This window comes from Chamaea fasciata, unplaced genomic scaffold (assembly GCF_029207755.1).
Source record: "Chamaea fasciata isolate MVZ Bird 193981 ecotype frontalis unplaced genomic scaffold, bChaFas1.0.hap1 SCAF_8, whole genome shotgun sequence".
In the NCBI taxonomy this organism is placed as follows: Eukaryota; Metazoa; Chordata; class Aves; order Passeriformes; family Sylviidae; genus Chamaea; species Chamaea fasciata.
Genome location: NW_027094093.1, coordinates 30847351 through 30859788, shown reverse-complemented (window position 1 = coordinate 30859788; position 12438 = coordinate 30847351). Strand labels below are relative to the sequence as shown.

General features: G+C 41.3%; 1 protein-coding gene across 1 annotated transcript; it reads left to right on the top strand.

Annotated features, from left to right (window-relative positions):
• The first annotated feature begins 2132 nt into the window (after positions 1-2132).
• On the top strand, positions 2133-11519 carry DDX18 (DEAD-box helicase 18). The gene is made up of 14 exons (XM_066190333.1): positions 2133-2309; positions 2422-2610; positions 3596-3736; positions 4252-4387; positions 4683-4783; positions 4886-5085; positions 5171-5285; positions 6099-6238; positions 6448-6609; positions 7517-7669; positions 8329-8442; positions 8920-8976; positions 9967-10144; positions 10781-11519. The coding sequence occupies exons 1-14, from the start codon at positions 2192-2194 to the stop codon at positions 10921-10923; spliced, it is 1947 nt and encodes a 648-aa protein (XP_066046430.1). The 5' UTR covers positions 2133-2191; the 3' UTR covers positions 10924-11519.
• Positions 11520-12438: the final 919 nt, after the last annotated feature.

The window sequence follows — 12438 nt, the reverse complement described above, 5'->3', positions numbered from 1 at the left end:
AAGCAGATTTGTTTGTTAACTCTAAGTAACATGTTTTACAAGATATTGATAGAAATCAATTTTGGAGGTCATGATAATTTGCCACCTAAAACAAATCTGTGATCGCTGAATTCTTATACAGGGTGCCCTGACATCTGTGTACACAGATGCAAGACCATCTTTTTTTCTAGAAAGTTTTCCTTCTGTGCCATGCTGATTCTAGCCAACAGACACAGGAGGTCAGTGAGATCTGACATAACTTTTCAGGACAGTTTATCAATGTGGGCCTTGTGCCACACTAATGCAATTTCACAAAGACTTGCCAAGTCAACTAGAACCCAGCATGGACACTGAGGTGAGTTCTTTCTAAAGGCTTTTACCTGACCAGTTTCCAGGTCCTAATTCTTGGCAGAGCTGGGGGTGTGATGACGTGGGTGAAAGTAAAAATAGTCATGATCCTGCCACTGCTGGTTAAGGTGGGAACATGAAGACCATGCCATGCCCAAAGGACATAACTTTGTCCTCCCTCAGTATATCAGTGTCAGCTCCCCGCTGTCCAGACCTTTATGCATTTTATCTGCACAATGACCATATTTCAGAGAGAAGCACTGCCCAGCTTAAATCTGGATCCAAACAGTAAACCTAGTCACATCCATATAAATCAGTACAGACTAGGAATAGTAAACCCATGCCTACTTAAATATACATTCTGCAAATGCAATATAAGGTAGCCAGGGAGAAAACACTCGCAGAACCTAAATTACACTGAGCTGCAACAAGGTAGTTTCACCTGCTTAAAATTAAGCAGGTAAAACGGAGTTCCTTTGGAGTCTGTACCAAAAGCCTTTCTGGCTGAGGCTGGATCAGTTTAGTTTCAAATGCAGCTAATGGAAATAGCAACAATCCATTCAACTTATTAAAGCAGTGGCCAGACATATTATCCAGTGTGTGAAAGTCCGGACAGGACGGCATGGTTCACAGTCTGAAGCTCTGGCAAGACAAATTTAATTTTCATCCTGGTGATGCAAACGACCTGTGCACGACAATTATTACAGATGGTGAAAAATTACATTCGTTACTTAATATAGAATTAGTTCCGCAGTTTATTCTGAGTTACAGCAAGGTATCCAAGGGCTGAACCTTATCCATTTTGTAGTCTTGGGTCTCTCAGAAGGCGCTGGTTTCTGGTTGCAGGCGGCAAAGCTGCGACACATCCCTGAGCTGTCTGTGCCCTCTGCTGTCGGGAAGCTGCCGTGTGTCAGCCTTCGGGAATCAGCCGTAGGAAAGAGCAGGGAGGTGACGCTTCCCCTCTGTTGGGGACTGGTGATGGCACACCTCGAGCGCTGTGTCCAGTTCTGGGCCCTCAGTCCCAGGACACCGAGGCGCTGGAGTGAGGGCAGGGGAAGGCAGTGGGGCTGGGGAAGGCAGTGGGGCTGGGGAAGGCGCTGCAGCACGAGTCCCATGAGCGGCGCTGAGGGAGCTGGCGGTGTTTAGCCGGGGAAAAAAGGAGGTTCAGGGAGGGGGCATGTAGGGCTCTGCTCCCAGGCTACAGCGACAGGACAAGAGCACACGGCCTCAAGCTGCGCCAGGGGAGGTTTAGGTTGGATATTACGAGAAATTTCTTCACAAACTGTGATTAAACATTGGAATGAACTGCCCGGGGAGACGGTGGAGTCACCATCCCTGGAAGTGTTTAAGGAAAGCCTGGACATGGCACTCAGTGTAATCGACACGGTGGTTTTGGCCGTACGTTGGCCTCGATGATCTCCGAGTTCTTTTCCAACCTGATTCTTGAATTCTGTCTCTTTCTCCCGTTGAACACACGTAACCACGGGTGGAGGCAGCACCAGGGGGGAGAGGGGTGTTGTGAAGCGGGGGGGGGGGGGGGGGGGGGAGTCTGTGTGGGACACGGCGAGCCCCCTCCTTAGGGAAACCCGGGGCGTGTTCCGCCGGGGCGGCTGAGGCGCGGGGCCGGGATCGGGGCACGAATCGGGGCCGGGATCGGGGCACGAATCGGGGCCGGGACAGGGACGGGAATCGGGGCGGGGATGAGGACGGGATCGGGGCCGTGCCCCGCGCGGCGCTGCCTCCGCCGGGCCCGCAGAGGGCGCTGCCCGGTGCCCGTGAGGCCCCGCGGGCGGCGGTTCCGGCGGCTCGGGTCGCGGCCTCCCCACGTGTGCCGGGAGCGCGGGGTTCCCGCTGCGCTGCCGCGATGTCGGTGCCGGCTGCTGCCAGCAACCTGCCCATGCGGCTGCTCCGCAGGAAGATCCACAAGCGCAACCTGAAGCTGCGGCAGCGCAACTTGAAGCTGCGGGCGGCCCAGGGGGAAGGTACGGGCGGGCGGCGCCGCGGAGCCTCTCCCCGGTGAGCGCCGGCAGAGCCTTGACTAACTTTGTGTTCTCTCCCCTCTCTCCTGCTTCTGTCTCTGTCTCCGCCGTGCAGTGCCCTCGCCGAGCGAAGGGGCTTCTCAGGGACCCCCGGAGGAGGAGGAGGTGGAGGAGGCGGCGGTGCCAGAGGTGGCTGCCGCGGCCGAGGAGGGCGCGGAGCCTGCGGATGCAGCCGGACCCCGCAGCGGGGAAAAGAAGAAAAAGAAGAAGAAAAAGAGAAAAGCGGTGGCCAATGGAGGAGATGGTGCGTGTTCTTAGTAAAGACAACGTGTCTACCGGGGCTGATTTAGTCTGGGAGACCTCACAAGCCCCTCTCTAGGGTTCCCGCCGTGTCGAGAAAAGTGAAACGGCATGTGCCGGTCAGCTGTGCGTTTTAAAGTCCCTGAGGTCTAAAGCTTTACCTCTTTCATTCCAGCTGCGGTATTTGAATTCTTAATTCATACTAGTTGCCAATTAATTTTTTTTATAGAATTCTGCTTTGTAACGTTGATTGGATGTTTTGCTTGTTTATTACTCAAACACATGCCCCGTGTTTCAGGGCTCTGGTAGACGGGTGCTTTCTGTACTTGGCTGTGCAGCCAAAACAGCTTTTCAGCAATATGTCCAGCCTTTGGCAACATTTATAGATTATGCAACTGAAGTATACTGGAAAACTACCATAAAAAACCCCAAAAAAGCATATCAAATATTGCTAGGTTTGCATATGTTTTTATATGTATAGATTTACAGATATGTATGTAGACATACATGAGGAATTGAAGCTTCCAGAATCTATTTGATTTTTGGGACATGCATCATGGTAATGCCAATGAAGAGGTGCTTTCATCTCTGAAGATTCAGGTACCTAAAATGCAACTTTGCACATATCCTGAGCACAGATGGTGTGGGAAATTTGGTGTCTGCATTGCAGATGGGAAAGAATTTTGTAACTGGTTTAAGGACAATTTATTTTGCATCCACACAAGATGTCATATGACATACATTAAGCTACATTGTTTCACTATGCAGAGTGTGCTGTGTGGAAGGAACTGGGGGATTTTTCGCTCTCTGCCTCAGAAAAATTGCATAGAAACCTTGTCTCTCCTCCAGCCCCCTTCCACCCCATGGAAAATCGTATCTTTGTACATGGTCTGCTGACTAAAGGAAAGTCAGTCTGTGGAACAACTTTCCATGATAACCATGACCTTTGTATTTCTGACTGACTTGTCTTCTGTAAAATAACATTCCAGATACAGAAACCAAAAAACCGAAAACTGAAGAAGATGAATCTGCAGAGGTAGAAGATGGACAAAAGCAGGACTCTGGAGAGAAAGAAGTGGACGAGGAGGAGGAGGAAGATGAAGTGCCCAGTTTGCCACTAGGTGTTACAGGTATCTTGTGTTCTCTTTTTCATGCAGGGGCAAAATCCCAAGGTCCAACACTTTCCTTGCAGAGGAAGTTGCAGTTTTCAAGTGAGCTTTGTGAGTCAGGTGTTTGAATACATGATGTGACAGTGGCAGCTGTACAGCTCTCACCCACATTCTGTTCCTGGTGATGTGCATTGTATACACACCTGTTGGTCCTACAATTGCTAGTGGAAGTGTACCTATATACACACATGCTTATCTGTAAAGGAAGAACTCCATGAAGAGCAAGCTGGAGGTGTAGATCTAGTATATCTGACAGAAGCAGCAGTGCATTCATCTTCATTCTTATTAACTCGGTGTAGTTTTCTCATGAACTCATTAATACGGAGTATTTTGCCTGTGTCTTTGGATTTTGTGGTAGAATGCAATAAGTGCATTGATTTTTTTTCATGTAGGTCAATTTGAACTGGTTAATCTCAGATGGCAGAGGAAATAGAAGAAATAAGTTTGAATATTTTTCGTTTTTTCCCTCACTTCAGGTGCTTTTGAAGACAATTCCTTTGCTTCCCTGGCTGGTTCTGTCAGTGAGAATACGTTGAAAGGCATAAACGACATGGGTTTTACACACATGACCGAAATTCAGCATAAAAGCATTAAGCCCCTTCTGGAAGGCAGGTAAGAAATAAGGCTTTTTAGTCACTCTGATGACCCCAGATGTTTTATAAATTTTGCTGGCAAGCTACATACATGAATCATAAAATGAAATCATGAAATCATTAAGGTTGGACAAGACCTTCATGATCATCAAGCCCAGCCTTTCACTGACCGATTGCTGTGACCTGCCTCAGCAAGCTGCTGTCTTCTTCAACCCATGTTAGATTTTTATATTGTCAGCATGGTTCAGAGTGAGATTGTTCTTCTCTCAGTATGGCCAGCTAAACACTTCTTTTTCTAACATTGCTGCTTACAGGGATATTTTAGCAGCTGCAAAAACAGGCAGTGGAAAAACACTTGCGTTTCTCATTCCTGCAGTGGAGCTCATCTACAAGCTGAAATTCATGCCTAGGAATGGTAAGGCTCTTCATTTCACAGCTGAATTTTACTGTAAAGCAGCGATTTAGGAGGTGGGATGAGTTTTAACTGACTCTCCTGTCTGCTTGATGCATTTTTTAGGAACGGGTGTTATTATTCTTTCTCCTACCCGAGAGCTGGCTATGCAAACCTATGGTGTTCTTAAAGAACTTATGAATCATCATGTTCACACCTATGGGCTGATCATGGGGGGCAGTAACAGATCAGCAGAAGCACAGAAGCTTGGAAATGGAATCAACATCATTGTAGCAACACCAGGGAGACTACTGGATCACATGCAGGTAGATACAAAATTGATATCTAATCTGGTTATTAAAACACAATAAAACTCCTTTCCCTCTCTGACTGAGTTTGTTAATCTCCTAGAACACTCCAGGTTTCATGTACAAGAACTTGCAGTGTTTGGTAATTGATGAGGCAGATCGAATCTTGGAGGTTGGATTTGAAGAAGAAATGAAACAGATCATAAAACTTTTACCAAGTAAGAAAAAAAAAAATCTCTTTTCCTGGAAATCACTTGACTAACATTATATTTTCTTTCTGACTCAATTATTATAAGAGAAGTCATTAATTTTTATAGTTCTGTAAATGAACTTCATAGTGGTTTTCTTACTCTGTCCTTTTTTCTGCTAGCCCGTATATATTACTTGTTCAGCATCATTTATCTGAAGAACAGTTTTCAAATGCTCTTCAGAGATATAATTCTGTTCATATAAAATCCTTTTAGTTTAACGTCTCCATTTTCTCATTCATCTTCCTCTGCCTGTTTATTTCCTGCAATTCATTATTTCCTAATAAGGTTTAAATACAAAGAAAAAGGTCTTCTGACTTGCAGTTCAATCTTTTCTGATACCTCCAAGACCAGTATCTTAAAGAGGTTTAAGTATCTACCTTAATTTTTTTCCCTAATTTTTCATTTAGCTCTTCCTTGTAATTGATGTATTAAACACAATTTGAATTGGTTTTTTAAACAAAAATGTTGTAGTATTCATGGAAATTAATTTAGAATTAGAAGACTGATCTCTCTTTAAGTTGTTGTTTTGTGTCTAAACTGGATTGCAAATGATTATTAACATTTTTACAGAAAACATTGTGTTGTGATAGTAGTTAGGATTTTGGGGGTGGGACAGCTGAAATAAATATGGTGTACACCTCTTTGTTTGTCAGTAGCAGTATGTTTGAATTAGAATTTAATTGGAAGATTTGCCCAGGGAAGTTTGCAGTTAGAGATTTTATGGACTCACTATTTGAATTCTCCTTTAAAAACTGAGGATGTCTTTCAAATGTTTCCCAGAGCGCAGGCAGACGATGCTTTTCTCTGCCACACAAACCAGAAAGGTCGAAGATCTGGCAAAGATCTCTCTGAAGAAAGAGCCACTGTATGTTGGGGTTGATGATAACAAGGAGACAGCAACAGTAGATGGTCTGGAACAGGTAAAACAAACATTGGTGGGAGGGTTGAGATCTCTGAACCAACCAAGCCCTAAAATTTTTCTACTTGGGATAATTCAGGTGTATTTCACTGTTGAACTATTTGGCGAGGTTTTTTTTCACAAAGTAACCCTTCCCTGATGTAATGGTGTTACTGAAACACAAGTCTGCTCCTTACTACTTTTATTTAACAATGTTTAAATGTTTTGCAGGGTTATGTGGTGTGTCCATCTGAAAAAAGATTCCTTTTGCTCTTCACATTCCTCAAGAAGAACCGGAAGAAGAAACTGATGGTATTTTTTTCTTCTTGTATGTCAGTGAAGTACCACTATGAATTACTCAACTACATTGATCTGCCTGTTTTGGCCATTCATGTAAGTATCTTATTCACTGGTTAATTTTGAATTATTCTGATAACACCTGTAAGTTGTTATTGGCTTTACATTTGCCTGGTTTGTTTCAGTCCAGTTTCTAATAAAGAGCCAGCCTGCTCACAAAACTGATAATGGTCTTGATTAGTCTGTAGAGGAAGGAGATAAAGCAGAGATTATGTAATAATAACTCAGTAATCAGACTCGCTTTTTTTTGAACCAGCACTGAACACTGATGTTAATTTATGCTCTCTCTGTAGTAACATTTCTGTTTTCTTTCAAGAAAATACCTTTCACAAGCACTAAAATTCAATATGTGGAGCGAATTTCTTGTCACAGAAATCCAGACTCTGATGCCTGAAGTGTTTTGATGCTTTTCCTAAGGCCAGGGTGATGTTTGGATTTACTGTGCCAATTCTTACCATTTGGATTAGTGTTGCAAATTTTTTTTTGTCAAAACCACAAAATGCACAGTTTAGAACAAAGAATTGACTGAAAGTCTATGAAACAGTTACAACTGACCACAAATGTCCTTTTTTAATTTGTTTTGGGGGGAAGTTTCTTGCTATTCTTTTGATAGAACTGTGACAAATATTGGTTTTGTTTGGTTGTTTGCTTTTTTAACCTGTAATCTGTCTAACATATTCCTAGACTTGCAAATGTCCTTTTTCTGAACTTGAAGCATGCATATTGGGCTCATGAGAAGAATGTCTATGCAATTTTTAATGTTTTGGGAGATAGATTTTTACCTCTGAGGGATGCCACTTCTTGTAACCCTGTGTTGTTTATTTTGTTGTTTCTTCACTGCAAAATGGTCCTGCTTGGTCTGTACAAGACCATGATTTGGAAAGATGTTTCAAATTATTTTTTTAGTTGATATTTCATCCCCAGTGTGTTTGTTTCCTTTCAGGGCAAGCAGAAACAGACCAAACGTACTACAACGTTTTTCCAGTTCTGTAATGCAGAGTCTGGAATACTGCTGTGCACTGATGTGGCTGCCAGAGGATTGGACATTCCTGAGGTTGACTGGATTGTCCAGTATGACCCTCCAGATGATCCAAAGGTAAGTTAAGGAAATAGACAAGTGTCACAGCAAGAAATCAAATTGTGGCTACAAACTTAGTTGCAGAGAAGAGCTGAAAGTGCTGCTTGTCAGAGGGCAGGATTCAGCCATGGTCATACCCAGCTACTGGTTTCTCTCTCTGCCCTTCACCTGCTCCTAGCAAATGCTGCCCTTGGCAAAGACCTTTGTTGCCTTCTCAAGAACTGCATTTTAAAATATTGTTTGTGCTGTGAAATGAAAATCTAATCAGCTAAACAACCAAACACTTCTCAAGAGGATTGTGAGTTTACAATATGCATCCCTGAGCTTTTCCAGTTGAAACTTGCTTTTTGTTTAAAGGTAACATTCATACTGGAATAAAAGTCTGTAAACAAGGGAAATTCAAAAACCTCCAAAATCAAGGTTTAATTTTCAGTTACTGCAGACTAAGGGTTTTTTTTCTTCAGTAAAAGATAAAATGCTTTAGTCAAGGGCTCTGTCTCAGCCTGATGTTGCTTTGCACCTTCAGCACTTGTTTTCCCTTATCCATGTGTCAGTGCCAAGAAAAAGTCTTACCAAATAGTGAATGATGCACTACATTACATTGAGGTTAACTTTGGTGTATTTTTTGTTGATTATTAAGACTGCCTGACCTTGTTGCTTGTTATTCTTTCCAAAAGGAATATATCCATCGTGTTGGTAGGACTGCCAGAGGAATAAATGGTAGAGGACATGCTCTGCTCATTTTACGACCAGAAGAACTGGGCTTCCTTCGTTACCTGAAACAAGCCAGGGTAAACTTCTGTCTACATGTATTTTTTTTTACTGCACATCCAGTTTTTAAAGGCAAAACCTGTTGGTTTGTTTTGGTTAGTTTTGATTTTTCAAAGATCACTTTCATTTTGTTTAATTCTAAAGGGAGCACAGTCTTCTTCTAAAGGTAATCATTTTAATAGAACTCTGTTTAATAAAGAGAGTTTCTTGGTTGCTCTCCTTATGAGCTTGCTTTGTGGCTTTTAACTAAAGTGATTTAACTTCTAAAGCAAAACTGGTAAAAAATGGTGTCACACTGAGTGTCTCTATTACTCTGGCTTAAATGAAGTGATAATACTGTCATATTGATGTAAAGGCACTTTACAGATATTGCTGTGGTATTAAAAACATCTGTTATCTAGCAGGGCGTTTTCTATTTGTCCTTGGTCTTAAACACATTCACTGTATTTACACAGTGTCAATAATTTTAATACTTCATTTCTTCTTTTGTTTTTAAGGTACCACTAAGTGAATTTGAATTTTCTTGGTCAAAAATCTCAGACATCCAGTCTCAGGTATAACATGCTTTTTTATACTTCAGCTACTTTGAATATCTTTATTATAATTTGCATGGAGGATGTTGCAGTCTATAATGACTGCAACTCAAAAATATGTGTGCTTGTTTAGGAATGTTAGTATATAAGCTCGTGTGTATTTTTAATTAGCTGGTGTTAGTAAAGCCCAGCATCAGCTAAACTTCTTTTGTGCTCCTGTGCTACAAAAACAGCCAAGGAACACTGATTTGAGTGGAATAGCATAGATAATTCTGAAGATGTGATTACTTCTGTGAGCTGTTCTTTTGCTAAGAGTTCTGTAAAGTTTCCTTGCAGTAACTTGAATTTAAAGTAGCAAGCACAGGAAGCAGTGAAGACAGTCCTTTCAGAGAGAGGTTCCTAATGAAGCATAATCAGGAAGAAATGACGCCTAATTTGGCTTATTTTTAGAATGCTGAATTAATGTACATTAAACATCAAATGAGACACTGGGATCTAATGAGTATCAATTGGGAACTTGGCCCACATCAAATAAAAGGTCCTAGTCTACACTGTAGACTAAGGTGCACCTGCATTTTTGGTTTAGAATTAATACTGCTGATTTCACAATGCATTGGCACCATAATAGATCAGACTGTGCACGGAATTGCATGGAACCACATGGTTCAGATGTCAGGCTGGCAGTTCTCATACACATGGTTTCATGGTGTGGCTGCAGGTGTGTTGTCCTTGATTAATTTGTTCGGGACAACCCAGTTGAATATTTCTGTAAATTTTCATATTTTTGAGGCTTTGTTTGTACTATAACTCAGCTTCAGGCTTTTTTACAAAAGCATTTTTACACCTGTATGTGCATTTTGATGTCACAGGGCAGTTTGGCTGAAGTGAGGAGTGAATGTCATTGCCACTCACACAGTAGAAAAGTCTGAATATAATGTATAGACTTTGAACAGCTATAATTGTTTATATAATTGTTTATGTGTCTTAATGGTTTTATTTTCCCCTCACCAGCTGGAAAAACTGATAGAGAAGAACTACTTCCTCCACAAGTCAGCCCAGGAGGCTTACAAAGCTTACATCAGAGCTTACGACTCCCATTCTCTGAAGCAGATCTATGATGTCAATAATCTGGATCTTCCCAAAGTCAGCCTGTCATTTGGTTTTAAAGTTCCTCCATTTGTTGACCTCAGTATCCTTTTACTGCAGTGTTTCAAAGCTGAATTTCTGCATTATAAATGTTCAGTGCAACCGCCTGAATTCCTATGGTACCTCAGGTTCTGCTGTTTTGTTGTTGGGGTCGGAGTTTTTCTGCCAATAATCATAAAAAATGCATCATTCTCCAACAGAACTTTGTCAAAGAAAATGTAAATATTGCAAATAACACAACTGCAAAAATGCCTACAAACATCTCTTATAGCACATGTACATTCTGTACAGGCTTCTGTTGCTGTGGGGCAGATTCCGGAATGCACCCATGTTCCAAAGTATTGTTCCCCTCCATGCAAAATTATTTTGATTGAAATACACTTGCTTCTGTTTCATAGTCGTGAAATATTGGCATAAAGGGGCAAGAGCAGGGACTAGAAGACTCTAAATTACCGTCAGACCTGACAGTGGATGGAATTTAAAGCAGTAGTTTGGGCAGTTTCATTGGACAGCTGGAGGAGTATTTAGAACCACAGGCACGAAGTTCTGGGCTTCTCTGTTATTAGGCAACTCAGCCTTTTGTGTAATTATTTTTTCTCACACCAATAACCCTTAGTAAACCCAAAATGCAGTATTTCAAATTGCTCCTTTTTAATTTCTTTAACCAATAAAATTTCAGATGTGAACAGCAACCATGGCAGGAGACTACAGAAAAGAGGTGGAGGTGGGGGATTTGGCTACCAGAAATCAAAGAACGTCCACAAAGCAAAAATCTTCAAACACATCAGCAGGAAATCTGACAATCGGCAGTTTTCTCGTTAATTAGGGTCATTAAAATGCCTCGGGGCCTTGGGGTAGCCCACCTTGATCAAAACTATCTGGCAGTTACTTCCCATTTAAACAGCTCCTTTCCCATTTTTTAGGTCTCTTTAAGGATTTTTTTCTTTTCTGGGAACATCTTTTATTTTTCACTTCAGGAAGACTCTTCAGAACTGTGGCTAAAGGAAAAGGTGGCCAGTGAATTTTTCCATATTTGGTTGTAAGGAAGATGATTTAAATTACCTGAAGTCAGTACTACAGAGATTTTTTATTAAAGAACGGAAGAGTACTTTTAGGTTTTATAGAAGAATTTGCTTTACATTTACCCTTCTTTGTATGCATACCTCTGAAAATTGTGAGAGTGGACAACATAAGGACGTTGTGAGATAAAAAGGTTTTGCTCACATGAATCATTGCAAAGGATTTTAATGCTACAGAACTCTGCTTTGGCCATCAAATATGCTGAAGAATATAGGAAGATTCCTTTAGAACTCAGCCATGGATGAATAATTAGGGCTGTATGAGCTTGTGAATAATTTCAGACATGGTATCTGTATAACAAGTACAGTCTCCAAAATAAAACAGATCTTTTACATCAATTCTGGGACATGATTAATACTGGTTTAATGTGATATAATGGTAACACTCTAGTGAAATATTTGGTTTTCCTTCATGTTCAGTTTAAATCTGAATTTATTAATCTGGTGACATCTAGTGTACTCTGCAAAGAATTAAAGCAGATTACATAAATTAAAGCACTCAACCCAGGCGGTGTTTTTTTAAGATGCTTCATAACCTTGATGCAGTGAGAAGTTCTGCAGCTGTAAATTACAAAAGTGAATTGCTTTCAAGTGTTGGTACATCAGATCAGCAATGAGCAAAGTCAAAGAGACTGCCACAGGACTAGGGCGCGGGGAGAGACTCAAATGAAAAAGTGAAATGGGGTGTAAATATACTAGAAAGGTATTTTGAAGGAGGAATATAAAAAACTGAAATGGAAGAGGGTGGAATACATATCACAGACAGGAAAAAATGTGGAGACTTTAGTACAAGGAGAATACAGAAGTTTGGTAAAAGAGTAATTGTGTTACATACATTATTTCCATCTCTCTGCTGTTGTAGCAGGGTGGGATGTGTTTAAAAAATGTTCATGTGTCAAGGAAAGACTAAAATGTCACAAAATCCAGAAATGTGGGCCATGCGCAATTACAGTGAAACAGCTTTTAATTTACATTTAAAATGTAACGCAGAAGTAGTTACAAATACAAAAGCATAAGTAGCTATTCCAACATAAATTGGGCTGTTATTTCTTAGGTCTTTCGAGGTAGCATGTCAGATTTAAAACATACATGCATTGAAGTATTTTTTAAAAAATCAGTGGACTTTCTTTTCATCCTTGGGGAAGGCAGATGGGGAGAAATAATGGGACCATTCTGTTTCTAGTGCTTCCACCATTCAGAACTGAGCATTGTCTGGTTTTCCCTCTTATGAAGTGGTTAACTTCAGACCCTAATGGGC

Bases quoted from the DNA above. Each gene is read 5' to 3' on its own strand.
- DDX18 (XM_066190333.1), top strand. From the start codon at position 2,192: ATGTCGGTGCCGGCTGCTGCCAGCAACCTGCCCATGCGGCTGCTCCGC. The intron at 5,286-6,098 runs GTAAGAAAAAAA...AATGTTTCCCAG, and splicing joins GATCATAAAACTTTTACCAA to AGCGCAGGCAGACGATGCTT. The intron at 6,239-6,447 runs GTAAAACAAACA...AATGTTTTGCAG, and splicing joins CAGTAGATGGTCTGGAACAG to GGTTATGTGGTGTGTCCATC.